General features: G+C 51.0%; 13 protein-coding genes across 13 annotated transcripts; 7 read left to right on the forward strand and 6 right to left on the reverse strand.

The window, feature by feature from the left end:
• Positions 1-198: 198 nt before the first annotated feature.
• N7532_004675 (WW domain-containing protein) lies at positions 199-1,896 on the forward strand (the record flags this gene model as incomplete). Its single annotated transcript, XM_056617169.1, has 4 exons — positions 199-266; positions 328-568; positions 632-781; positions 835-1,896. The coding sequence occupies 4 exons, from the start codon at positions 199-201 to the stop codon at positions 1,894-1,896; spliced, it is 1,521 nt and encodes a 506-aa protein (XP_056477526.1).
• A 671-nt stretch (positions 1,897-2,567) lies between these two features.
• N7532_004676 (uncharacterized protein) lies at positions 2,568-3,165 on the forward strand (the record flags this gene model as incomplete). The annotated part of the gene is made up of 3 exons (XM_056617170.1): positions 2,568-2,603; positions 2,714-2,786; positions 2,861-3,165. The coding sequence occupies 3 exons, from the start codon at positions 2,568-2,570 to the stop codon at positions 3,163-3,165; spliced, it is 414 nt and encodes a 137-aa protein (XP_056477527.1).
• Positions 3,166-4,121: 956 nt separating this feature from the next.
• On the reverse strand, positions 4,122-5,024 carry N7532_004677 (uncharacterized protein; the record flags this gene model as incomplete). Its single annotated transcript, XM_056617171.1, has 3 exons — positions 4,122-4,573; positions 4,642-4,708; positions 4,989-5,024. 3 exons carry the CDS (start codon positions 5,022-5,024, stop codon positions 4,122-4,124), a joined length of 555 nt encoding a protein of 184 aa, XP_056477528.1.
• Positions 5,025-6,566: 1,542 nt separating this feature from the next.
• N7532_004678 (uncharacterized protein) lies at positions 6,567-7,417 on the reverse strand (the record flags this gene model as incomplete). Its single annotated transcript, XM_056617172.1, has 2 exons — positions 6,567-7,274; positions 7,331-7,417. The coding sequence occupies 2 exons, from the start codon at positions 7,415-7,417 to the stop codon at positions 6,567-6,569; spliced, it is 795 nt and encodes a 264-aa protein (XP_056477529.1).
• Positions 7,418-8,191: 774 nt separating this feature from the next.
• Positions 8,192-9,366, forward strand: N7532_004679 (pfkB family kinase; the record flags this gene model as incomplete). Its single annotated transcript, XM_056617173.1, has 5 exons — positions 8,192-8,581; positions 8,682-8,840; positions 8,906-8,967; positions 9,013-9,147; positions 9,201-9,366. Coding segments are annotated over 5 exons (912 nt in total), but the record flags the coding sequence as incomplete, so codon positions are not given.
• Positions 9,367-9,665: 299 nt separating this feature from the next.
• Positions 9,666-10,822, forward strand: N7532_004680 (ribosome biogenesis protein BRX1; the record flags this gene model as incomplete). Its single annotated transcript, XM_056617174.1, has 2 exons — positions 9,666-9,901; positions 9,964-10,822. The coding sequence occupies 2 exons, from the start codon at positions 9,666-9,668 to the stop codon at positions 10,820-10,822; spliced, it is 1,095 nt and encodes a 364-aa protein (XP_056477531.1).
• A 1,109-nt stretch (positions 10,823-11,931) lies between these two features.
• N7532_004681 (Rab family GTPase) lies at positions 11,932-12,865 on the reverse strand (the record flags this gene model as incomplete). The annotated part of the gene is made up of 5 exons (XM_056617175.1): positions 11,932-12,059; positions 12,124-12,204; positions 12,264-12,653; positions 12,778-12,790; positions 12,845-12,865. 5 exons carry the CDS (start codon positions 12,863-12,865, stop codon positions 11,932-11,934), a joined length of 633 nt encoding a protein of 210 aa, XP_056477532.1.
• Positions 12,866-13,456: 591 nt separating this feature from the next.
• N7532_004682 (uncharacterized protein) lies at positions 13,457-13,780 on the forward strand (the record flags this gene model as incomplete). The annotated part of the gene is made up of 1 exon (XM_056617176.1): positions 13,457-13,780. The coding sequence occupies one exon, from the start codon at positions 13,457-13,459 to the stop codon at positions 13,778-13,780; it is 324 nt and encodes a 107-aa protein (XP_056477533.1).
• Positions 13,781-16,590: 2,810 nt separating this feature from the next.
• On the reverse strand, positions 16,591-17,181 carry N7532_004683 (uncharacterized protein; the record flags this gene model as incomplete). Its single annotated transcript, XM_056617177.1, has 1 exon — positions 16,591-17,181. One exon carries the CDS (start codon positions 17,179-17,181, stop codon positions 16,591-16,593), a length of 591 nt encoding a protein of 196 aa, XP_056477534.1.
• A 1,778-nt stretch (positions 17,182-18,959) lies between these two features.
• On the reverse strand, positions 18,960-20,866 carry N7532_004684 (putative ATP-dependent Clp protease; the record flags this gene model as incomplete). The annotated part of the gene is made up of 2 exons (XM_056617178.1): positions 18,960-20,374; positions 20,422-20,866. 2 exons carry the CDS (start codon positions 20,864-20,866, stop codon positions 18,960-18,962), a joined length of 1,860 nt encoding a protein of 619 aa, XP_056477535.1.
• A 799-nt stretch (positions 20,867-21,665) lies between these two features.
• N7532_004685 (FAD-dependent oxidoreductase) lies at positions 21,666-23,502 on the forward strand (the record flags this gene model as incomplete). Its single annotated transcript, XM_056617179.1, has 2 exons — positions 21,666-22,454; positions 22,510-23,502. 2 exons carry the CDS (start codon positions 21,666-21,668, stop codon positions 23,500-23,502), a joined length of 1,782 nt encoding a protein of 593 aa, XP_056477536.1.
• Positions 23,503-24,047: 545 nt separating this feature from the next.
• Positions 24,048-24,620, reverse strand: N7532_004686 (FAM207/SLX9 family protein; the record flags this gene model as incomplete). The annotated part of the gene is made up of 1 exon (XM_056617180.1): positions 24,048-24,620. One exon carries the CDS (start codon positions 24,618-24,620, stop codon positions 24,048-24,050), a length of 573 nt encoding a protein of 190 aa, XP_056477537.1.
• A 573-nt stretch (positions 24,621-25,193) lies between these two features.
• N7532_004687 (glycerol-3-phosphate dehydrogenase family protein) lies at positions 25,194-26,633 on the forward strand (the record flags this gene model as incomplete). Its single annotated transcript, XM_056617181.1, has 3 exons — positions 25,194-25,255; positions 25,393-26,516; positions 26,578-26,633. 3 exons carry the CDS (start codon positions 25,194-25,196, stop codon positions 26,631-26,633), a joined length of 1,242 nt encoding a protein of 413 aa, XP_056477538.1.
• Positions 26,634-26,801: the final 168 nt, after the last annotated feature.

Genomic DNA, 26,801 nt, shown 5'->3' on the forward strand with positions numbered 1-26,801 from the left:
CATGTAGTGTATTACTACATGATAGAAATATATACCAATGTAGTATGGAAGGAGTGGCTGGCAGAATCCGCCCCCAGTGGAGACCGCCAAGGCAAGCCCGGGGCCCCACAGGATCGCCTCACACGTGCTGGACCTCCTTCGATTGTTGAGCTCTCACAGCTCGCTCTTCTTCACCTCCGTTCTTCGACAGTTTGCAGAATGGCCCAAGATGCCCCTGCGGACACCGCAGGTCCTTCCTCTCCGCCACCCCAACTCCCTGAAGGATGGTAAGCCAGTCACTTCAATTTGATCTCACTTGGGTGCCCAATTAACAATGTCGGTGTTCAGGCTTCCTCAGTGGGAGGGTGTTCAGCGCAAATGGTACTTTGTGCAGCGAGCGACCGGCAAGTCCCAGTGGGAGATTCCTACCGAACCAGTTGTCCTCACGCCTTCGACGACACCGGGGTCGATTGGAACTGGACCTACACACCCACCCTCGCGACCGTCGACCAACAGCCCTCGAGTAACGGGATCGGGAAAAACATTGGCGGAACGGATTGAATCTGTCGTGGGCAATGCGAGAACCTCCGTAGGGAAATACGCTCATCTTGTCTACACAAGCAATGCGAGAGTGGCACTGATGGCGGGATAGAGCGCCCTTGACACCCAATTCAATGGACAGCTGGAACACCCCACGTACGGGCCCTCGGGGACGCCTAGCTGGTACTCAACCCCGGCCAGCCAACACATACCCCAGAACTATGGGCAGCAGGCTGCTCCGAGTAAAGTGCAATATGGAGCGGTGTGAACATTTGCTCAGCGCCCTATCTGGACCCATCTTTCTAATTACTTCAGCAGCAGTCATACCCGCCGAACTTGAACACGGGCCCCGCGGTAAATCATGGGCATATTCAGTTGTCCCCAAGTCAACGATCTGTCAGGGGAGATCCTTCCAACATGCAGTGGGGTGGCACCGCACCCGCCACTTACATCCACCCCATCCACCCTGGTGGCTATAACCCCCAGCAGCCCAATGAGCTACCTCGGGGGTTTGCAATGGACTCCCATTATTTACAATCATCAATGACCCATCCCGGATCAGTCGCTACAGAGAGCCATCTTCCAGGCCTTGCAGCCGTCCTACCAACAGAGCCTCAATGGCATCCAAGCCAGCAACCTGTACTACCAGATGCCCCACCTGAGTCGTTGATGGGTTCCAGCGTCTCAAGGTCGTCGCAGTCAGTGTATGCAGCCTACCCAACTTCGCGCCCTCTTGGATCCTCTCCGGGCGTTTTTGCTTCAGCGTCATCGTCCTCCAACCCATCACTGCCTGGAAGTGACTTCGCTCTCAGCCGAGAAGGAACCCAGTCGATACACAACACCTTGCCAATTCGTCCGCAGGGTGATGCTGGGAATTTTTACCCTGGGTCCGGACACTCTATGTCCCGGACTCCATCGCAACAGGCTGGCGGCCTGTCGCAACAAGAAATCCATGGTTCGAGCTCAATCATGCAGCCTCAACATAGAAATCAGCCACAACTGTCACTGGCACAGAGCCAATATCATCCCACCAGCATGTCACGGACATCATCAGGAACAAACTTCGCTTCCCCAGGGAATTCTGCTGCTCTTGAACCACAGGGTAGTACCGGCCCTCATTACCAGACTCCGCTTGTACAAGCCGGGATGTCTCAGTACCAACCGACTCCACACTACTCCAGCCATTCACCAGGGAATACATATTCTATGAGTGCCAGTCAGTCCTATCAAACGGGTCCATCGCCTCTCCAGCAGATCCAGTGGGGTGGTCAAAATCCCGGTGCTTCCCGCACGGCAGCATCCGATTCTCAATTCGTTAGTGGACCCTGGGCGTCCTCGACGCCGCCTGCTTCTGGGCCACCACAGCCACCGCGATGATTGAATCGACGCACTATGGTCAATAAGTAAACATGTGCATCGCTGCCTTACATATATTCTATATATCCTTCTTGGCCTGGAGGCCGTTCTCTTTAGATCCTCGTTTTGGCAATCGTTTCACTTCTGTCTTAGTTGCGTTCATGTCACTACTCCATCTTCGTAACTTACCATTTCGATACACGCATATCTTGTTTCCGATATAACTCAATCGACTCCTTGGATTTGTCTGCGGCCGTCGTAAGTATCGATGTGCGATGTTTGCAGTAGCGATAGGGACGCGTGCACAGCGTTTGCACATGAAACCTATTTGGTACTCAACAGTACTGGGAATCGCTGAACGTGGTTTGAGTCATGGAGCATCCATAGATTAAGAGGTTCTTTGATATGGCGTCCGCGGTATGGTCGAGTGGGCCATATAGGTCCCAGACGTGTCCCTGCTGTTGGGTCCGCAGTTCGCCGGCTCTGCACTTGCTCTCACTTCCGCCATCAGACTCTGTTCCGCCATCCTCAACCCACCTTCATCTTTCCCTTCCCAAATTCCTCATCTTTCCTTCTACATCTCTCTGACATCTGCGCGCCTTCGATCTACTCCTGATCCGAGACCCAAAGTCAATCCACACCTCGACACAAGATCCACTCTCAACATACCCTGTGCCTGCCTTCGAGACAGTATGCCCATCACATGGGATACACAAGCTGATGCCAAGGTACGCTTCTTATATTGTGAATTGAAGCCATCTCACCTGCCTCTTGCTGAACGCAAATGCTCCCATCACCACCTTGCCACACTAATACCGATCGGCTGACTCAAATTTAGCTTCTTGCTGGCATCGTGGCAACCTCAAGCCCTGCCATCAACTACCAGGCCGTTGCAGACTATATCGGAGATGGTATGCACAGCACCCTAAACTCATTCGATTTTTGATTTCCCTGTCAACAATATATCGTTAACATTCCTCCCTAGGCTGTACTATCAGCGCCTTGAAGCACCGCATTCAGCGCATCAAGGAAAGAGCGGGTATCACCGGCAACCCCCGATCGGCCTCTGGCTCTGGAGCCTCCAAAACCTCTCCTGTGGCCTCCAAGGTCAAGCATACCACCACTTCGAAAGTCACCAAGACCCGCAAGACCAAACCTCGCTCGGCCAAGATCTCCGATGACAATGCTGATCAGAAGACCGGTCCCGAGAATGAAGAAGAGCACCTCCATCAGGAAGAGGAAACAATTCAAGAGGAAGAAGGTGTTATCGATGGACTTGAACGCACATAGACTCATCCCTCTTCATGCAACCCCAGATCAGACTTTTTTCCCCTGCGAGCCCCTTTCTTGTGTCACAACCCTTGTCGCAGGGCCTGCAACGACGCAAATGGTAACATGGGGTTTTCTTTTTACATTTTCCGATCGACCACTGTGAGTTTGAAAAAAAAAAAAAAGGGAGTATTTTTTCACATGTCGAGTTTGGAATAGTTGTTGTGTGAAAAGACAGGTTGATCATCTATGCTATCATTATCTACAAAATCTATGGGGTATTGCTCTATTGTCTTCCAGCCCTGCGTCCAAGGACCAGGCCTGCATTCAAGCTTATGCTTCTCGACACTTGATAAATTCTCGTATGTTTATCTAACGGAAACATGATTCATATCCATGGAAGCAGGACGGTCTACAATAACGACTGGCAATTCTTTTGGCATTCTAACTCGAAAGAGTCTACGGGTATGTATTCACATTTCCGGCGAGCTATAAGTTCCTTTTTTTGGTTCTTTCGGAGCTTTTTGCAGCATACAATGCGAGAGAAAACCCAGGTGCAGTACAATAATGTTCAGGGGTTGCCCACAAAAGGGGGTAAACAAGCAAACCAGAAAATGCAAATCCATCAAGGCGTTTCAATAGGTATGTCTTGGAATGCTTATCTTGTCAGTCAGACATGAAATGACGGAAATGCGTTCGCCAGAAGCAAATAACGAGGAAACAAAATTGAAGGGAGAGACAAATTGGTTGCGCTTCTGCCGGAGGGGGAAGAGAGAGAGGGTGGCGTTGCTTAGAGAACTGTCGCTCGAACATATCTGAAACGCCCGAAAACAGAACAACAAGACACAAGAATCTCGGACACCGCACCTGGTCCTTATTTTTTTCTTTTCTTTTCTTTCTTTCCTTCTCCCTCTTTCTTTTTTTCTTTAGTTTTAGTGATTTTTCAGAGTGGAGTCACCAATGGCCTGATTGGGAGCTTAGGCATTATCGTCGAAGTACTCCGGCTCTGGCTCCTCGATATCCTGCTCGGCCCCGGTCTCGTTATCATCAGCCACATCGTCTTGAAGTTTGGTCCGCTCGTCGGTGTAGTCTGGGAGGCTTTCGGGCTCGGCTGATGCTTCTCCAGCTGATGCCTGGACGGTCGGCTCCGCCTCGACGGCGTCGGTCTCCGGCAGCGCGGTCTCGATGGGAAGGGGCTCCACTGGCTCGTCCTTGGGGGTTCTCTTCCGCTTCCTACCACGGCTGGACTTAGTCACACCCGCGGACTTCGACGATTTCGAGGCTCGGGGGCGCTTGGTGGGCGGGGACGGGTTCTCGTGGGTGCCGTTCTTTGCGGTCTGCCGGGCCATCTCCTTGATTTTTGCGAGGCGCTCCTTAATAGCCCGGGGGTTGGTCGGGCCTCGGCATCTCCAGCTAAAAGAAACGTTAGCTGGGCTGTTAACCAAGCGGGGGAAGCTCAATGCGACTGGCTTCCTACAGGCGAGATGCAATACTTACGCCACGCCTCTGCCACCCGAACGGTATCAACGGCCAAGTCGTGAGTCTCGAGGATCTTGACGAGCAGCTAGAAGAACGATCTGTTAGCGTATATCCATACTAGCGGCATTTCTTCGTCCCGAGGAAAATCCTAATCGCGGGGAATTAGATTCGGAAAGGTGAGATAAACACTGGGTGCTAGTACCCTTGTCATTGAGATCTAGGTCTTCGTGGACAAGGGAAAAGCGAATCTTTCATTGACATCGACAAGGGAATCTTTGGCAATCGCGAGAGTAAAGTGAATAATGTGTGGAATGTTTGCGGTGTGATCGGGGGATCTCGCTCTCGGGAGAGAGACTTTAACTCACAATCTGGTCTGCTGCGGCTGTCCAGCGAATTGGCATAATGGCGAAGGTCGTAAATCAGCGATGTCGATAGAAGGTAAATTGTCTTTGGGTACGGGTGAGTTTTCTTGCGAGTGTGGTTCGTTGTGTCGAATCTGGTGATGGCGATGCGGAAGATGTGAAGGTATGTAGGAGGAAGAAGAAGGAATATTGTGAGAAGGAAGAGGCTTTATAGTGGCGAATAGCCAATGTGATATGATATCGGAAACCTAGTGGTCTAACATTTGAAGGCGGCAAGGACTTTCATGGATATATTGAGTATCAACGCAAGTGTGGTCCAACACCGACAAAGCGTATGTGCTGACGGCAGCCAAGTTCCGTTGAGCTAGCAACATAGAGTCGGTTCAGGTAGTCGCAGAGAACGCGTTGCTGCATTACTACACAACTTGTCAGTCAACCAAGACCGATTTTTCTCGTATGAAAGATTGAGAATTCCGAGGCGACGGTAGGCTAAGCCCGATCTAAAGCGCACATTTTCTTTCCTTTTAGAGACGCCAACCTTGGAGGGATCTGCAGAGGAGAAAATGGGAAAAGAGCTTCGGAAAATCAAAATCCATGAGCTATGAGATACTCGAGAAAATGCATACTTAAGAAGAACGAAATTTGGAGGGGGTCACACAGAGTGAGTTTATCCGAAGCAAGACTATTGATACGGTGACAAGTGGGAGCAATGGAATATGGACAAACCGCAAATTTTGACACGCATGTTTACACATGAGATTACTCAAGATGTGAAAGAACAACTGAAGGTTGTGGGGCTTAGCCTCTGGTTGTAAATATCCGCGGCACAAAAGGATGAAGGAAAATCAAGGATCAAAGACTAATTGACAGCAGACACAGTTATTCAGTAGCTCCTTCAATTCACCAATCCTTCCGAGATTTCATGAGTCACATAGCGTCGTACAGGGAAAGCTTATGGACCAATAAAGTAGATATCAAACTTAGGAATGCCTAGTGTTTCGGCAATATCATATCCCTATATCCTCTACTGCTGGGGAGGGGGGATTTTCAGCTGATCGTAATTCAACATGTTATATTAACTATGATCACTGACTCGATCTTCACATTTTAAATGCCACCAGTAAGACACTCATCATACCGCTGACCGAACTGTGTAGGTTTCTTAGAATGCATTTCGTTGACGCCCTGTTGAACGAAAGTATGTCATGACTTTTTCGATCGCGAGATATCACAATTTTTCTGCCTTGGGCCATCAAAATGAAGGTATCTAGACTCACTGAGAAAGGCACTTCAACTTACCGATATAGAACTTTCCACAGCCAAAGACTGTGGTTTCGATGAAATTTACTATGTTTTATACGAGCTTCTTCAGATTGCTTTGAAGATAGGGGTAGATGGACATGATCAATTTTGGCTGCGTCATGCTACTTCCGGCGCCTGAGAGGTAAAAGGAGAGGGAATCTCAAAAACCTATCACCATGTCACATCAGAGCGATATTTTGACACGAATTGTAACACAATTTGAAATACTTCAAACTAACTGTTTCGCTTGAAAAGAAGTTGCCAAACATTCTGAGAGCTTTATTCCACTGTAGGTGCCTCTTGTTTGATCTCAATGTCAGTTTGTTGCGGTTCCTTTTTCAAATTAGGTATTTTAGTCTCATCCTCGCTTTTCACTGGTCCCATATCTGACTGGGATGGTGCAAGAGTCTCCCAGGTAATTGTCGGGGCATGGTTGAAAGTATGCTGTGGTTGTGCCTGTGAGATGGTTGTGTCCTGAATGTTGAAATCCTGTGATGTCAACGATGGTGGGTATGTTGAGATTCCAAATTGCCCAGAGCTTGAACCTGGCATTGAAGGCACCGAAGGGAAGATACCAGGTGACATGGAGCAGGGGATTCCGTGATGGTTGTATGGAGGCAAGGGCGAAAATGGCAAAGTGGATTGCGGCATCATGGAGGGAAATGGGCAATACTCCGATCCTTCCAAGAAAGCCTGGCTTTGAGAAAATTTTTGATTTCCATGCTCATATTTTATATAACGCCCTCCCTGCTGGAACATGGAGTCTGATGACTTCATTCTTGGCAACGCTCCCGAACAGGCCTGGGCGAGCGGCGTTGCTATGCTGCCTTTAGCTTCGGCCGCTTTTTCTTCTTTCTTGGCGCTCTTTTTCCTTGATCGTGGTGTTGAACCGTGGCCGTCGATTTGTGAACGGAACCGAGAATAACGCATTCTGGCAGCGTGGCCGTTGGAAATTTCCAGTTCCTCCGCGACTTTATTCCAGTCAATCTAAAATGATATAAGTCTTGATTTCCTGAGATTGAACTTCACATTGCAATACTCACCAGCTTCAAATCCAGCTGCTTGATGATAGCATAGAGAAACTTTGGAGTTGGTCCGTCTGTTTCCAGCACTTTAGTTCGTTGAACCATGGTTAAAAACTTAAGATGCACCCGCGGGCAGTCCGGTACTTCTGGGGTTAGATGTGAGGTGACCCAAGTTCTGTGTAGAAGTGAGGGATAATCAATAGCCGATGCACTTGGATGAACCGTATCAACGCCATTTATAACCTGCACTGAGCTATCTAATGGCAGATGGCATGCGTGGTACTCTTGAGAACAAAGTATCTGTTTGTCGGTAACCCTTCACAAAAGCTTCTTGTTGCTAATTCTCAAGAAAGAAAATGTTGGCACCACATGCATATGCAGCGCTGCCTCATATTGAAGGGCACATTCGCTACGAAAGTGCAACATGTTTGATATACTTCCGTATGCTACGTATTTAACAAATATCATGAGATGCATACTAGTAATAGGTGGTAACCAACATCTAGCAAATGCATCGTCGATGTTAGTTGTAGGGCAGTGCTTGCCAGTAAGTAGTCAATAGTTAACTAATAACCTATTGAATGGTTTCACAGTATGACTAATCTGCCCCTCCAGGTGGGCTTTGGCCAATCCGGTGAACGTCGACCTGCCGCTGCGACTGCCATAGGGAGCATCTCTTGGTTACTACACTGGGACAAAATCCTTTTCCAGTCCAATGAATTCTCGGTATCAAGGCCTGCCCTTACTGAGAAATTCACAGCATGTCTGTTGTTGCCATTGGCGCTCTTTACATCGATACGATTCTCACGCAAGTCTCCCATGAACCTCTGCCTATTTTAAAGGTACTAAGTCAAGGCTGTATTTCTAATATAGCCCAGGACACCACACTTCCCTGATGAGGATGAAAAGCTGCGTGCGTCAGGGATTTCTCGACGGCGCGGCGGGAATTGTCCCAATACTCTCGAGGTGCTGCAGCAACTAGCTCGAATTTCTCCGGGAAACCTTCCTTTGGCTCTAGTCACGGTACTCCCTAGGAGGTCATCTATTGCGTCTCGACAGATAATAGCCCAGTTTGAACCGCATGTGAACCTTGGTAGTTGCATTTACCGAGAAAGCTATGAGGAACCACCTTCGAGCTACATTATCAAAAGTCAGTCAACGGGGAGCCGGACAGTTGTCAATCACAATGAGCTTCCAGACATGACAGTGGAAGAGTTTGTTCAAATTTCTCAAGATCTAGGCCCTCGGGCCAAATGGTTCCATTTCGAGGTAGGTTTTGGTTGGGTTTTCTTATCAAGCTTCGTTAGCCTCTTTACTTCCGAGGTAGAGCATTCGAAGGGGTTGTCCTGTTTTACTAAAGCTCCTACAGGGCCGAGCGCCAGGTATTGTGCTCGAGTGCATACGTCACCTCCGCGCCGAATTCCCTTCTGCTCCTATCAGCGTCGAAATTGAAAAGCCGGGTCGGCCAGGCCTACAAGAATTAGCGAATGCAGCCGATGTGGTGTTCTATTCAAAATCATGGGCACTGGTAAGGCATCGCGATACTCCTTGCATTTTTTTTGTCAATTTGGAATCTGCTAATCATTGAAAAAGGGCTACGGATATGCATCTGCAAGAGAATGCTTGAAGGAGCAATCATTCCAGACACCAAATGCGTGAGCACCAAACCAACCCATGTGACAACAAAGAATCAACAATAGATCTAACCCATGGGCGAACCTCAGATCGCATCTTTTCTGCACATGGGGCCAGGATGGAGCCGAATTGTATGAAAAGGCCACAGGAAGATTCATGCATGCTGCAGCATACACTACAGAAAACTTTCAGGTTGTCGAGTGAGTCTTTATATTCACCTGGGTTGAAAATGCGCGGAGCTGACTGGCTGCAGCCCTGTGGGTGCAGGAGATACCTTTATCGCTGGGATGCTTTATGCGTTAAATTGCAAAAATGAGGACTGGGATCTTTGCAGGAAGCTTGAATTCGCGAATCGCGTAGCAGGGATGAAAGTATCGCAAGAGGGCTTTTTAGGGTTAGGTCGAGCATTAACTTCATGATTCGCAGGGAAATTCAATGGTTTTTAGTAGTCATGAAACATCACCAGGCCCCTCTAGATCCATATCCCCGACGGTTGTCTACCCCAAGTTGTCCCACCTCCAAACGAGAGTCCAAAAGAGGGGCGTTGTCACATGACCCAGTATAAGGCGGTGGGAAACTGCCACAAACGGAGCGCCAAGACGATGGTCGGCAGAAAAAAATCACACACCGCCTTTTACGGAAAGTGTCTGAAGGCCTCTCGGAAGCTCCTCAAGCTTCTTGATCGTGCAGTCGCATTCTTTGACAATCGCAATTTACTATGGCAGCAGTCTACAAGACCGTTTCGAAGAAGAAGGCCCGGCAGCCGGTCGAGGACCTGGATGACGACATGGACATGGAGATCGAGGAACTCCTCAACGATGCGGACGATACCACCGACAGCGAAGAGGATGAAGAAGAGGAGGACCGCATCGCCGCGGCGAAAAGGCAGCTTGCTCAGGGCTTCATGCCCAAGACCCGGGTGCTCATTTTGACATCGCGCGGTGTCACACATCGGTAAGGCTTCATATCTTCATAAGGAGTTGTAAATCTAACATTCCATCTTTACCTCTCCACAGCCATCGACACCTCATGGCAGACCTCTGCGCACTCCTCCCACACACTCATAAGGAGACTAAGCTTGACACCAAGAAGAAGACCGCCGGTTACAATCTTCTGCTGAACTCTCTTGCTGACCTGCACTCATGCAACATGATCTTTTTCCTCGAGGCCCGTAAGAACGGGCAAGATCTCTATCTCTGGCTTGCACGGCCCCCGAATGGACCTACGATTAAGTTCCACCTCAACAACTTGCACACTATGGGAGAGCTCGGTGCTGGTTTTGCTGGTAATTGCCTGAAGGGTGGCCGAGGCATTGTGGTCTTCGACCAATCATTCGACGACCACGGTCCGGACATGGGTGCCGGTGCCCCCGGTAACGAGTACCGTGCTCTGGTCCGCGAGATGCTGCGCGGAATTTTCTGTGTTCCTAAGCGAGGGGTCAAGGGCATGAAGCCCTTCGTTGATCGCATCATTGGTATTTTCGGCGTGGATGGCAAGATTTGGATTCGCGTCTACGAGATCCGTGAGTCTGAAGGTGGTGGTAAGAAGAAAGATGGCGAGGAGACCGTCAAGCCTGTTCCTAAAGGCAAAGATGGTGGTCTGCCGGAAGTGTCATTGGTGGAGATCGGACCTCGCTTTGTTCTGACCCCCATCGTGATCCTGGAGGGTAGCTTCGGTGGCCCTGTCATCTACGAGAACAAGGAGTACGTCAGCCCCAACCAGGTTCGTCGCGAGATTCGGATGAGCAAAGCTGGTCGCTACGCGGCGCGCAGGGACACGCAGACCGACCGGGTGGCCAAGCGGACAGATCTGGGATTGACCGACAACTCGTCGCGGAAGCCCAATGCTCTGGGAGTGAGGGAGCTGTTTGCGTAAGAATCATTGAATTCTCTTGTTGTTTTTCTGGGCGTCGCATGCTCTCTGCATCTCTCTCTCAATGTTTCGACTACATGTATATTTGATTCGACGATATCATGGTCTGCTCCGGCGTCAAGGCAATGTCTCATAGTGGTTAATTTCAAAAAGTATCTGGCATTCCATCACGTACCCCTTCCGAGGTTCAGGTTGCTCGAGTACCTACTAGTAGTTTAGTGTAGACGTTACAATCCCCATCGCAGTGAAACCTGACCGTGATCATCTTCTACGTGATGTGATTTTATTCATGTATAAGATGAAATTCATAAATGTTGTGCCTTGCTACTATAGTGTGTAGTGTTTCATCACAATATTCCGTAGCAGTCTCGACACCGGTTATTGCATTTTGTGAAATTGCGTATATGAACGGCATTTGTGGTCAAATTAGTGTGAACTGCTGATGGCCCTGAGGTGCTGTTGTTGTTTATGCACTCAATTGGAAAAGGCCCTCATGGACAAGAGTGTATATGGCACTTGATCCAAATCTCAAATCCGCTCCCTTATCAACCACGGGACACTAGGTGCCGATGCTTTCCTCTCCCATAATGGCTGTTGGCGAGACACATTCTCAGGTGGAGCTGCAAGTGGACCCGAGGCGTCGTGGCAAGATCTGGACCACAGGCAATACTACCACTATCTATTGTACACTTCGGCACCATGAAAGGGCGGCTACAAGTGAGATACACATTGTATTGCGGGGAATTCGAATGTACTGATTTTCCAGAGGATACAAACAATATCCTATAGCCTTAAAAGTGACGCCCAACCAAATTCATTGCACCAGCGACGGCGGAGCACCAACAGGGGAAACGATCAGAATCAGGTTCTGGTGGAAGCATCAATTTCGTTGGGGACCACACAGAGAAACTAAACAGAAACAGGATAAGGGGAAAAGAAAACGCAGAGGTTCGAATATCGAGGGATATGTCCGGGTTGACACTCCATCTTCCCCTGTTCTCTACCACATCCCGCCTGCGCATTCATCTTCGCATCAAATGACACCATCAAAAACCAAGGCCGTTTCAAAAATCACATTGTAAAAGAAGAGTCGTTGCGGCTACCTGACGCGTCTAGCAGCAGCCCTGCTTCTGGTCATTCTCCTGCGGGGTGAAATCGATAACGGGTCGGCCTTGACCGGGCTGGTTTGAGCTCGAGTCGCCAGCGTCGGGGGCCTTGATCGAAACGATGCGGTAGATTTCTGCAAGTTGGATCAGTAAGCTTCCTTGTAGTAGACTTCGAGCCTCGTGTGCCAGGCTACCCACCTGTGAGGATGTTCTGGAAAGCAAGTTCGACGTTGCTGGCGTCAAGAGCAGAGGTCTCGATAAAGGAAAGGTTGTTCTCGCCTATCAAGCGTCAGCCACTAAAAGGTTCTCGCCACTACTCGAGGGTCGCGGGGACGGACTGGCAAACTGTTTGGCCTCCTCAGTGGGGACCGCACGCAAGTGCCTCAAATCACTCTTGTTACCGACAAGCATGATCACGATGTTAGAGTCGGCATGGTCCCGCAGCTCCTTCAACCACCGGTTGACATTCTCGTAGGTCTGGTGCTTGCTGATATCATAGACGAGGAGGGCACCAACAGCCCCACGGTAATAAGCAGAGGTGATGGCACGATAGCGCTCCTGACCGGCAGTATCCCAAATCTGTGCCTTGATTGTCTTGGAGTCGACCTGGATCGAGCGAGTCGCAAACTCCACGCCGATGGTGGACTTCGAGTCCAGGTTGAATTCGTTGCGGGTGAATCGACTCAGCAGGTTAGATTTACCGACACCCGAGTCTCCGATAAGCACCACTATTCACCTGTTAGTATGAAGACTTGTCGAAAACCTGGTCGCAGGTGAAGAGGGAAAGTTTCGCCGGGGGAACACGAAGTGGCGGAGCGGAGGAGATGCGGCAGCCGCACGAGGCAACGTTACCTTTGAAAAGAAACTAGAGACAGGGTTAGATGACGTGGAAAACCGAGTAGCGGAGCGAAAGACTTACATCATACTCGTCGTTTGCCATTTTGAGATGAAGAGGGCGAAAGAAAGACAGGGGAGTAGTGGGAAAAAACAACGGGGGTTATGCGGCAGCGACAGGGAGAGGGTGATGCCTCCAGGGTGGAGTGCCTCCTTAACGCTCGGGTCACGTGGGGCGTGTGCTCTTGCCGCGTCGCGGCCATCAACGATATTCCTGGTTCCGCTTTGCGCCTACGCCCGCCTGCCACTTTGTCGCAGGCTACATCAAATCTGAAACAAGCAAGTGTAGATACACCCTGACTGTTGAAGAATTTCGCGCGTCTTAAAAATGGGACTGTTTCTTTCTTTGTGACGACATTCGTGGATAATCATTGACGCCCATGGCTCAGAGGCACATGCACCACCGCGGCGGCTCTTGATAAATTACTACCCTTCACTACTTACTCAAAGATTAAATATTTCACTCCCTTACACTCCCCACATAAACTCAGACGTCGAGATGAGAGACGCAGGAGATCAGTCAGACAAAGACTCTTGCTTCAACGGTTGCCAGCGAGCCTCAAGATGAGTACGAGATCGAAGGAATCCTCCACGAGAAAACCAACAGGGGAAAGACCCCTTGTATCTGGTCAAATGGATGGGCTCTCCACTCCACCGGTCTGAGTGGGAGCCCGAGGAGAACTTCAATGCGGAGACCATTGCCGAATGGGAGAAGAAAAAGGCCGTAATCAAGGCTAAACAAATCCCCCCTTTTGACATCAAGGCGTTTGACAAGGATCAGAAGCGCCGGAAAAGAGAAAAACTGCTACGCCAGCGTGCTCGCCAGGAAGAGAGGAGAAACAGACGCCAGGCACTGCAGCAGTCCTTAACAGTCCACGATATGGACCAAGACTCTGACCCGGATGGTGGACGGGAAAGGCTAGCACTCATTTTCAACCCCTTTTCACTGATGGAGGCTTGATTCTTATCCCCGAGGATGTGTTCATCGACCTGAAACGAGCCTCTCTTCTAGTCTATCGGTTTTTCGAGTTTTCTGCCCGGGAGACAGAGAGGGGAGAATTCTGGAAACTCGTACTCCCTCCGAACGCTTGGCAGCGCTTGAACCAAATGCATGAAGAGCAATTGAAACAACCCGCAAGCGAGGATTCTCGCCTTCTGCTTTCTACCATCGTCTGGATCAAACGAGCCAACTCAGTTGACAGAAGTTCCGCCTTCTTCTCGGAAGACAGCCTAGATTTCGGGAAGATTCGCAGGGGAAACAATAACATAATTTCATTTTCTTTGCCAGGCTACGGATCCCGCACCGAGGCCTTTCGCGGAAAGAAATGGACTTGGATCATTTAGCTGAGGCGTTTGCGGGATGGACACTCACACAAGCTATGAAGTTCCGACGGCCCATTATCATCTCTTCTACTAAATCACCGCAGCTAATGCAGCGTTGGAGAGACTGGGGACATGTCCGGCTCTACAGCACCGATTTATTTTTCCAGAAGTTCAAAATTCAACGAGCAGAGCCTATTTGGAAAGCTTCAGGGAAAGCTCGGCCAAGCGGGCAATTCTCCTGGAGACTCAACTTCCGATCCACAGTCTTTTACCCCCAGTACTTCTCATACAGATGCCACTCGACTGGGTGGTTGTGAAACATCCCAGCGTGATGAGCGCTGGGGCCAGCCTCCAGAGCACAGATCAGTTGCTCCTTACAGGTGAACGTAGAAGCCTGCATATGCGAAATCGTGACCCCCTCTGGGAATTGAGAGCTAATCGAAGGCTTCCATCGTGGTCTTCTTTTATTCCTCTGAGCGCATCTCTGCAACTTTATGCCCTAGTCATTTTGATATCCTATTAACGACAACACAAAATGAATTGACTTTCTGATGCACAGATTAAAGGAACTATCAAGTAAGGTATTACAGTAAAAGTGTGATGCACTGTTTGGAATAGCCTTGGAATTTAGGAGTTGGTGCTGTGGGTGTACGCTTAATTCAGCATTTACACTATGGTCTGTCTGCTGGACAATTCACATGCATCATGGTGCTTACTTGGATAACAACACCACAATATATGCGCTGACCATACACCAATGTATATTAAGTATCACATGCACAGTATAGTACCCTAGTGTAGTGGGGAGACCCCTCCCCCTACTACATGGGTGCCATCCAGGCTGTGTGACGGCCGGATAGCTAGTTCTAGAATACACCTTCTTACATCTCCCCGACCTGACCCTTACATTTGGGTTTCTCGCTATTTCCTGATTGCTACGCATGTGCTTTGTGGTGGTTTTTCTGCTGAATCGACCCGCACGTCTCAGCGAGTGCTGCCATCGAGCGTTCCCCTCTTCACTAGTTAAGAAAAGTTCGCCTAAAGTGCGTACAATGACTTGCCACATCAAGCATTACCGAATAGGCCACTACGGTCGTTGTGTCTCGAGTGTGACCCACTTCACCAGGCAACGGACACAATGGGCCAATGGAGTCCCTCCACATTGGGAGCGGGGACTGAACCACTGAATCCACCTCCGCAGCGGTTGTGTCTTCCAAGCAACACTAATGGTAGGCCCTCGTACCTGTTGAAAGCGAGATGGGCCTAGGATGACGTTTATAGGAGGTCTGTGACTCGAAGAACAGTCTCTCATAACATATTTCCTCTTGTCTGCCCTCTGCTCGCTGGTCGGGTCTCACAGGACTAGTTTCCTCTCAAGAGAATTTTCTCAAAAAGGGTTCCCTCTTAAGAGAAAGCTTTTGTTCCGAAATTTCCAAGTGGGGATATTTCCTAAGACGATCTTCCCGAAAACAACTTTTCATTAACGTCGTCTTACAACGCCACTAATAAGAAGCTCTCCATAGCCCCGAAATAGACATAAAAGCTGCTTCTCATTTCGTCAACTCTCCTAAGAGGTTTCTCTCGGGGCGGCATGGCCCATATCTGTAGTGGCCTCTTGTTTGGGGCTACATATGTCCGTATCTAATCTAAAAGGGTGCTCATGATCGCTTAGGGTTCACAGAAGCATAACGTGTGATCGGCGATTTATCCAACTAGCACGCCAGTTCATAGGTGGACTCCCGGTCTTCCCGACCGTGTTTGACCATCGCACTGCTGCATAGACACAAGGAAGATCATGCGGGAAGCAAATATATCAAGTTTTTTTCCCTCACCAAGTCAGCGCTGAATGTTTGGGCATGTATTGTAATGAGTTCACTGGCTGATCATGGCTTTTGCTTTGAACTCCCTCAAGAGGGAAATATCGGGTTCTATAGTCTCCCAAACTGACCCTCATGCTGAAAATAAAAGAGGAATTAGCCAATGTCATACTGACAGCAGCGTATAATTAAGTAAATTAGACCCAAGAGCCCAAATTAGTACCCAAAAGCCTCAAGACCAATCAGGTAGGCAGATGAACCGCTATGCCTCGCCCTGGTCTGACAGACTGGGTGAGCTTAGGTTAAGAGCCGCTTGAGCGTCGCGCGAATAGGGGTGAGAAGTGTGGGTGATTATCACCCTATCGTATTGCACGCAGCCGCCACACTTGGCCGCCTCAGCTTAACTGTGGTGCAACATCGTTGGACCATTTAGTTATATAAACCCTGCCGATTCGCTATCCCCCACCGTGGCTGTTTTTGACAACGGCTGAAAATAGCATACTTCGTTCCCCGCTCTAGGTCACCATGTTTTCATGTCAACGCCCCCACTTGTTGACAACCTTGTCATGGACGCTCGATGGTGGGGGTCAACGCTAAGAATGAAGTTGTCGGTGAAATCTTATACTTTCTGCTAAAGCCTACTCGAAACGGCCGAGTCGAGCGCCGTGGCATGTTCAAGCTGCTCCTTCGATGCCATGATCCACGACTCCCTATGCTCCTCTCCGTCATTCCAGAAGCTCGTCCGCGAGCCGAGATCCGGCTGGTCGCGAAAGAGGCGTCGGTACTCCTCCTCTTCGAAGTAGAACGCCTCACATGTGCTGAACCCAGCCAAGATTAACGCATCTGGCTCCCCGGCGCAGCATGCGCAGCCTCTGTCGTCCCTACGCTCGGGAAGAACGACAGAGCCATCATTGAGGCCGGCTAGCAGAGCTTTGTATGCTGGGCCGTAGAGATTGTCGAATACATCGTCTAGGGTTTGGTGGAGCAGGCGCTGCCGGAATGGCGCATGCTCGTTTGTGCACCGGCGACCGCATTCGAGGTAGTGGCTGGCCAGGTCGTTCAGATGGGCGGGGCCTTCGTAGTCGTGATGATGGATGACGTATTGGCCTGTGGGGGATACCGAGGCGGTTAGACCGGGGGCGAGGTCGATGATAGCCTGGATGGCATCAGACAGGGCGAGATTGGGGATCTCATTGATATGGGATTGCAGTTGCGACACCATTTGTGCAGGCCCTCGGGGTAGTCTGAAAGTCGCTAAGCTGGATAGATGAGGGTGGATAATGTTAATGCTAGTGTTTGCTGACAGTTAGAATAAGAATAAGAAGAATCACTTATAAATTGTCTGGCCCCATGTGACATCGGTGCCTTCGCGCACCCGCCGCTTCCGCGGTGGGTGCGCGAACGGAAGCGGCGGGTGCGCGAAGGCACAGATAGCCAGGATAACTAAATCACAGCACGTCAAGCATCCCCGGTCCCAATGTTTTCCCGCTTCCCACCTCTTCTCCATACCGGGGAATCATGCTTATGCTTTATCCTAACATTCCCTTCACCATCTGGCCAAGGAGCCGTGGCGATATACACTACTGTTTCCAATCGCAGATTAACTTTGACATGGCGTGATTCATGTGAGGGGCTATGGCCGAGCTTAAATTCAACTAGGCGATGGTCGCATGCTGTCTACAAAAAGCTTGGAGGAGGAAAAGAGCGGAACAAGCAAAACAACAGAAGTAAGCGGACAGAGCGGTGGCAGAACGGAAGCGGGCTAGTTATATGGCAAGGCCATATAGTGAGAAGCGGGTCTAACCCGTTACAATTCAGCCTAGTTAACTAGTTAGATGCCTCTGATCAGTATTTGAGTAATCAGTGAACATCCAATCAGACTGAGCACGCTCTGCGCGTTCACTGAGCGCTCATTGGGCCTCACTGATCAATCACGTGATGTTACTGAGCAGCTCACTGAGTCTGAGCCCAGTTTGAAATTTATTCGGCGAGCCTACCGGCAGAGGAAATCCACTATATAGAGGTGCCTAGGTAGTGTTGGGCATCGTCATGTAGGAAACTCAGTGTTTAGTATAGGAGATTGATGCTTCCACACCTCCTTCGTCTCAGACCACACCCACGTCATGGCTTCGCCCAGATGATACAGCCCTAGAACCTTGATCAAACATGGTGCAAGTTTCCTCGCCGAATACCACGTCGACTATGGTCTTGAGAACAGTCAGGTTGATTGCCCAGTCGCCTATCTCCAGCAGGTCAGCTACCTGCACCGGTCATCTACCCAGTCCCTGAGTGATCAGCTGTCTGATTAATTATTCTAGAGATAAATGCGCCATGCAAAATGAAAGGGATCGGGCTAGAATAATTCTTCTCGTAGAGAAGTAAGTTGTTTTGTTTTGACCCGCACAGCGAGGACACTCAAGCCGAAGAACTCGCAGACGCCTGAAGAGGTCAGGGGGTGTGTAGAGGAAGAAAGGGTGTGTGGCTGTATCGGTCTCCAGTAAATTTTGATCCCACCATACGTAATATTGTCACATTTTAATGGGGCAATCCATACATCTATGTATAATCTGATACAATCAGAAAAAAAGCCAAGCCCTCATAGTCAATATTGTTGGGCATTCTGGAATCGAACCATCATGTGATCCTAACAGGCCCACTGCTCAGGAACAAGCCAGCCACGAAGTATCGAGTTCGGCCAGTAGTTCAGGAGTACCTAAGTATGGACCCATAATGTATATGGAAGTCTCAAAGCACGATGCATCACATACACACTCGAACACTTTCAGAATTATGGTAGGTTACCATAGAAATGCCTAAATATGATACGATGCTGCCAAATTATACAACTGTATACCTTACCTTACCATCCTCGGGGTTAGGGTATCAACGCACGTGAAGTCCTCGTATCAAAAGCCAAACTTTATTTACATTGGACGCTAAGAATCGAATCAAGCCACGCAGGGGCTCTGGAGTTTAAAAGAGACCGATTCAATAACGAAACTAACCCAGGGCCCGCTTTCGATATTCCTGAAAGCTAGATGCATGTCCATCGCCACACTCGCTCTGCGACTTGTCTTTCTTCTCTTTTGCCTTCTTGTCACGCCGCGAGTTTTCCTCCCACTTACTCTCCTCGGCGGAAATCATTGCATGGAATTTACCGCCTTGGCCGCGAGCGAGGTAGATAGGTTTCTCGTCCCGGTTGGCAACCGCCTCCGTCACTAGAACGAATTTGACGCTAGAACCGGGTGCTTCAAACATAGCATCACTGAGTATTGTTTCCATCTCGGTGCGTAAGGCTCTAGCACCAGTCCCCATTGAAAAGGCATTCGCTGCGATTTTGTGCAATGCAGGCGTGGTGAAGCGCAACTCGATCCCAGACAGAGATAAAAGAGTGGTGTACTGGGCCAGCAGGGAGTTGCGAGGCTCGGTAAGGATGCGGAGAAGTAAGGGTTGGGTTAGTGTCGATAAAGCGGCGGTGACGGGGATTCGCCCGATCAGCTCGGGAATGAACCCATACGTTTGCAAGTCGGTGGGGGTGAGGAGGTCCAGTGCGTTAAAATAGGTCGGTTCGCTTCCTGGTCCAGAGGGAGATGCAGATGTGAAAAAGGGGAGATGCTTTTTGTAAAGTGCCTCTTCTTCAGAGCCAGGTTGGATTAGAAGTGGCTCTGTTGGAGAAGAAGCCGATGGACCTGGTTGGTCACTTGAGCTGGCCGCGGCTCGGACGGGTTGACCAAAGCCCATGGAGCCTTTAGAAATCCGGTCCATGACCACTTTGTGCAGGCCCATGAAGGCCCCCGAGAAGATGAAGAGTATGTTGTCCGTGCGCACATTGTAAACCTCTCCCTTTACAGCCTGGGGGTTGCTATTGTTTGGCTGGAATGGTGTATTCCCTAGGGGACTATTGGAGGGATAGGAATTTGGCGGACTCGCTGTGCGAGGATTTTTCTCCGGCTTGGCCTGGACCTGGACCGTCGTACCTTCAATGATCTTGAGCAGTGCTTGTTGCACACCTTCCCCACCCACGTCCTTGCCGTGGCTAACTTTGGCGGCGGCAATTTTATCGACCTCATCTAAGACAATGATACCACGTTCTGCCTGCTCGACATCGTAGTTTGCAGCTGCCAGCAGCCGATGCACACATGTCTCGGCATCTTCTCCGATATAGCCAGCTTGCGTGAAGGGGGTGCAGTCGGAAATACTGAAAGGCACCGACAGCACCCGCGCAAGCGTTTTTGCCATGAGGGTTTTACCAACACCCGAAGGGCCAAGGAGCAGTATGTTTGACTTTTCTAGTTGTAATGGTGAAGTGTCCACCAGCTCAATTTGATCCAACGGGGTGGCCTGACGGGATTTAGGTGTAGACGGGAGTCCAACGGTGCGCTGTTGGCCGGGGAATTCATCTGCGTAATAAGCTCCTAGTTAGGTACTATAGGCCACACGGGACGATGTTCCGAGAACGCACCTTCTAAAGGGTGTCTTTCAAAGGCTTCCCTCCGTTGCCGCTTCGCCTGAAGTTCCTCTTGCTCCTCTTCCCGTCTTTGGAGCTCCTGTACCCGCTGGTAGTGATTGTACACTGCGACACTCAATACCTTCTTTGCACGATCCTGTCCGACCACAAACTGGTCAAGATATTGCTTTAGGACCTTGGGGGTAATGCGCGGAGCGCCGAAGGCCGGAGTTGAAGCCAACGGGCCCGTGGTTGGGAGCCCGGGTTCATAGCTGCCGGTGAACGGCTGATTTGTGAAATCGGATCGGTTGAACTGCGACGCAGTTGGAAAACTAGTTGAGGAGCTGGTGAAAGGGCGTGTCTGGCCCAGGGATAAGAGGTTCGGCCGAGATCGGCCAGACCGAACAGTCTCATGATAGGCCCAGGCCAGCGCCCGACGGTGGAGAGGCCGCCTCAGCATGGCCTGAAAACTGCAAAATAGGGACGATGACAAGGAGGCGAAAGGGATCTGATGCGATGTAGCTTTTGAGAGGGGGGAAGCGACTTGTGGTGGATCAGATACGGTGACCATTGGAGCTTTCCCCGCAGGTGATCTTATCGGCTGAGTCATTGCCCGGTTGTGCTTGTTCGGCACGTTCGGCGCGGTGATCAGCCTACCTTGGGGCCCCCTACCAACCAGTCCCTTGGGGTGGACAAGTGCAGGTGCCTGTTCTTGCAAAGTATTTTGTATAGCTTCATCTTCCATTTATCCCACCAGTAATACGGCACCACGGCTATAATAGGTACTAGTGATAGTAACACTTTCAAGTCAGGATCATTGCGCTTGACCCTTTTGAGAAGGGTTTGGCACAAGGCATTTCTACTGGTCTCATCCTGCTTGTATGTACTTTGGGCCTGGTGGAATTCTGTATGCTTGTCCGTGGTCGTTGGTGTCTATATCTGAGTATCATTTATGGGATTTCCTCTTTGGGTCATCTTCGCGAGCTTTCTCCTTTGGGCGGGCGCTGATGTCATCTGCGGCCAATACGAATGCGATCTGCAGGGGTCACGCTTGTCCGAATCTGGTAATCTCGTATTGTTCCAAATAGTCTGCCTTGGTCAACCTTCGTGGGACGGGGCAAATGAGCTCGTATCCATCACAGCCAGCATGCACTGCCTCGAGGCAGCATGTTATAAAAGACCCCTCTAGCTCCCTTGTGAGGAAAACGTAGAGTACTAGTATGAAATCCTACATGAATTAATCAAGCTGGATTTTTACCATGATTAGCTTGAAATATCTATACCTGTCTCTGCTGTCGGCTGGTGCGATCGCTGCGCCCCAGGCAGGCCATTGCCGTTGTCGACCTCATGACGCTTGTTGGCCTTCACATCAACAATGGTCCGCCTTGAATGACACTATTGAGGGCAACCTGGTGGCCGTTCGACCTCTTGCATCAGTCTGCCATGCGGCTGATTACAATGCGCAGGCATGCAATACCACGACGGAGCTTTGGACAAACTCTTTCTGGCGTTCATCCCAGCCCGGAGCCGGTCAATGGCAGAATTGGGAGGCCTGGCCGGAGCATCACGAATCGTGTTATATTGAATCGCCTCGAAACAGCCGATGTGGACAAGGTCGGATCTCCCTCTATTCGGCCAAGGTACGAACCGCCTCGCATGTCCAGAAAGCCGTCCAGTTCGCCAGCGCCCACAATCTGAGACTTGCTATCAAAAACACCGGCCATTGCTTCCTGGGTCGCTCGTTGGCACCGGAGTCGTTGCAAATCTTGACCCACGAGATGAAAGATATCCAGGTGGTGGACGACTTTGTTCCGAAAGGTGCACCCAAGGGTAAGGGTGCTGGTCCAGCGGTGACGATAGCTGCTGGTGTGCAACTGTCGGAGCTATACAATGCAGTCGCAGCACGCAACAGAACGGTAATTGCAGGGTCATCGCATACCGTTGGGGCTGCTGGTGGCTATATTCAAGGAGGCGGACATAGTCCTTTTGGTGCCTGGAAGGGATTGGCTTCGGACAACGCTCTCGAGTTTGAGGTTGTAACCGCCAACGTGAGTCAGCAAATGGAAAGGGAAAACCAGCCAAATATAGTTAACCAGTATGCAGGGTACTCTTGTTACAGCAAATTCATACCAGAATCCGGACCTCTTCTGGGCTCTTCGAGGAGGTGGCGGGGGCAGCTTCGGCGTTGTGACCCGTGTCACGATTCGGACACACCCTGAAGCGCCAGTGATTGCGTATAACATTAACATCACCACTTCGGGAGACGATCCACGTTTCTGGAAGGCATTCAGTGAATTTCATGCTGCGCTCCCATCACTCAACGATGCCGGTGGCTCGGGATACTACTTCGGCTCTCCCAACCTGCCCCTCGGTCCAAACACTAGTGTTTCGAGCCTCACTTCCCTGCTCTTCTTCCCGGAGAAAACAGACCAAAACGAGATTGCGAAGCTTTACGAACCATTGAAGAGCAAGCTGCAGCAGGTGGGAGGTGTGAAGGTTGATGACGCAGCGATTCCGTTCCCCAGTGTGAACTCGACCATTTTCACTGTCCTTCTCCAGGAAGGGGGCACCGACACAACAGGCAGCATCTCTTCCCTACTTGTCTCCCGCCTCTATTCGAAGGACCTCATGTTGTCGGACAATGGCCCTGGTCGACTAGCCACGGCGTGGAAGAGTCTTCGTTGGGACCCATATTCCTCATTCATCGGACATGTCGTTGCCGGCCCGGCTGTTGCTGCGAGCAAGAACATTGACAGTGCCGTCAATCCGGCCTGGCGCAAGACAGTCTCTCACCTGCTCTTAAGCAGGGATTGGCAATGGAATGCGACTCTTGGGCAGCAGCACTCGGTGATAAAGAACGCCACTGAGGTGGAGATCCCGATCCTACGGTCCGTCGAGGGCGCAAGCCACATGGGTGCTTATTTGAACGAAGCGAGTGGCTATGAGCCCGATTTTCAGGCCTCATTCTGGGGTCCCAACTACCCTCGTTTGTATCGTGTTAAGCAGAAATGGGACCCCAAGGGTCTGTTCATCGCCCGCAAGGGGGTGGGCAGTGAGGATTGGGATGACGGTGGCTTGTGCAAGATCAAGTCCTGACTTTCTCAGTAGAATGACAAGATAGCTCGGCAGTGCGTATTAGAGTTGCTTAGATCAGTTTATTCGGAGCTTGGTACATTAGGTCTTGTGGTTGGGGGTTTCTTGATTTTTGTGCTCTTGCAACTGTTATTCAGTATACAACCTACAAGCTGGAGAAAATAGACTTTGCGGTGATTCTGCGATCGCTTGCAGCATTGTTGAGGTTAAGATTGGCCCTTAAGATAACTGTGGTCATCGATAGAAAGCACTCCTTAGACTCGATTGGTATCTATTGGCCTGGAGATTGTATCTGCGATTCGGTGACCGGGCCATTGCTCGAAGGTATTTATGTCCGTTTCCAGGATGCCTTCCAGACCCCACTAAGACCGCGGAGCACAAATCTCTCTCGGTCTTTCACTGTGATTATGCCCGATCCAGTAGGTGTCAATTCGCGCTGTGTCGCATTTATGGCTGAAGTCCACTACCCAGTCATTCCAATCATGGGGTAGTTATCGAGTTTGTTCGATGAGGGATGTACGCGGGGTATGTGCATGTGCACCAGAACATCATGGGTTCGCCTTGAAGACAGGCTGTTGTTCCATTGTCTGCGAGATAAAATTCCGCAGTGCCGACCATCGGCTGGCCGTGGGGTTGGAATTGGCGTCCGGGTTGGTTTCACTCGTCGACGCAGCTTGGGGTTGCAGACTTGACATCTGTGCCATATTTCTCGTGAATCGATCGCGCTCGACCTTCTCCAACTTCTCACGACGCTTCATGGCGCCCGGTTTGTGACGCAGGGTCTTCTGCTTGATGACATTGACTTGACTGGCGGCATTGTGCGACTCGTCGGCGGCATCTGGGAGGGCATCGGCGAGCGATTCGAGGTTGGCGACCAGTTTCTTCGAGGCCCGACGGCGCTTCGGGGTTCTGCTGGCATTCTTTGCGATCTTCGACATGAGGGTCGCGTGCCTGATCTGCCGCTTGTCCCTCTTGCTGGTGCGGAACTCGTCCCCAAAGGGACCCGTCGGGGCAGGTCTGCCCGCGGTCTTTGCCTTCATGGTTGCGATGACGAGAAAGAACCGGATGAGGTGCCAGCGAACCGGGTAGATGGTGGAGCAGACGAGGACAGACTCAGACATGTGAGGATCGGCACGGGCACACTGAAAAATGCAGCGGTCCACCACCGCCCGGGCTTGTCCCTCTTGGGCTCACCCGGCAGAATGCCGACCGCGCCGCTGGGGCCAGTGTGACGCCCAGGGCTCCAACAGTCTCCAAACAGTCTCCAGCAGACCCAGCGGCCCTCCGGTAGAACCAGTCAACGAAAATCCGTCGCCGCTTTGTGACGTGACCGCCCTTGTCGTCCCGCTCCACAATTCGGGTGAACCCTCTTCAACCTCCGGCTCTGACATCAGAAGCATCGCCCCCGGGATTGCAGACGCTGCTGACACCGTCCCGGTTCCTGTACCTGTAGACCCTCATTGGAGGACCTGCCGTGGATGTTCTCCTCAACGCGCCTTTATCGTCGGATTTCCTTTCCTGATCCTTTTTCCACGGCCCTGCCGCCTCGGTCGCCGCTAGCCACTCGGTTCCAGACCCCAGTGTCCGTCCCCCGGTCGCCCCCGTCACCGTCGGCTTCCCTAGCGCCCTTTAAATCTGCGCCCGCCGCCAGACCTTCCCCGTGCAGATCATACTCCTCTCTTTCACTCGCCAACATGGGATCTCTTGGACCGTACCAGCGCAAGCACAAGATCACGGTGGTGGGTTCCGGCAATTGGTAAGTTCCTGCATACAGCAGTTGTATCGACGTCCCCAGTTCGACAACGCCCAGAAGGCGCGAGGGAGACAGAAAAGATACTTTGCCCCGTCAGGTCCAGACGTGTTGATGCTAACGTTGGGGATTCTCCCACGCAGGGGTTGTGCCATCGCCAAAATTGTCGCCGAAAATGCCGCCAGCAACTCAGACATCTTCGAGAAGAAGGTAGAGATGTGGGTGTTCGAGGAGACCGTTGAGATCCCCAAGGATTCGCCCAACTACGACCCCGCCAACCCGGGTCCGGAGAAGCTGACCCATGTGATCAACCGTGTCCACGAGAACGTTAAATACCTGCCGGGCATCAAGCTCCCGGCCAACCTACACGCCAACCCGTCCCTGGAGGATGCGGTGAAGGACAGCACCATCCTCGTCTTCAACCTACCTCACCAGTTTATTGTGAAGACTTGCGAATCCATTAAGGGCAAGATCTTGCCGTATGCCCGCGGTATCTCCTGCATCAAGGGTGTCGATGTCAACGAACACGGCATCAACCTGTTCTCCGAGACCATTGGCAAGACCCTCGGCATCTACTGTGGTGCGCTCTCCGGTGCGAACATCGCGAACGAGGTTGCCAAGGAGAAGTGGTCGGAGACCACCGTCGCTTACGATCCCCCACACTTGGACTCCAAGGCTCCCTCCCTCCAGCCGTCCCCCTCGGGCTCCCAGGTTGACCTGGTGCAGTTCGAGCACAAGGACGTCTCGGGCAACCTCTCCAACGTCAAGTTGCAAGCGCTGCCGTCGGAATACCCGCCCATTGACCACAATGTCCTCAAGCAAGTCTTCCACCGTCCCTACTTCCACGTTCGGGTGGTGAGTGACGTTGCTGGTGTATCCATCAGTGGTGCTCTGAAGAACGTCGTCGCGCTGGCCGCCGGCTTCGTCGAGGGCATGGGCTGGGGTGACAACGCCAAGGCTGCCGTCATGCGTGTCGGTCTGATGGAAATGGTCCGCTTTGGTGACAAGTTCTTCGGAGCTACCATTGACCAGCGCACTTTCACCGACGAGAGTGCCGGTGTCGCCGACTTGATCACCAGCTCGAGCGGTGGTCGCAACTTCCGCTGCGCCAAGCTCAGCGTGGAGCGGAACCAGCCGATCGAACAGATCGAGAAGGACGAGCTTAATGGCCAGTCCCTCCAGGGAACCTTGACCGCTGCAGAGGTGAATAGCTTCCTCAAGAATCAGGGCCAGGAGGAGGACTTCCCTCTGTTCACAGCCGTCTACCGTAAGTTGCAGCTCCTCCCGAGACACGACAGATCTCCCTACTCACCATATTATTTTGCCAGGTATCCTGCAAGGCACCATGCAGGTTGCGGAGATTCCTTCTTACATTGAGCGGTAAATGACTTCTTCGGCGTCCCGTTTCTTGAACCTTTACTTAAAAATTGCGTCTCTTGTTATAGCCCCCCGGTGACTCGTGCCCCGACTTCTACTGCCACTTCTGATGAGGATAGCGATGGCGCTCGGTATGCTGCTCGGCTTTGATTATGGTCATTTGGAAATGAGGTTT

The sequence above is a fragment of the Penicillium argentinense genome (assembly GCF_028826775.1).
Source record: "Penicillium argentinense strain IBT 30761 chromosome Unknown utg000004l_segment0_segment0, whole genome shotgun sequence".
In the NCBI taxonomy this organism is placed as follows: Eukaryota; Fungi; Ascomycota; class Eurotiomycetes; order Eurotiales; family Aspergillaceae; genus Penicillium; species Penicillium argentinense.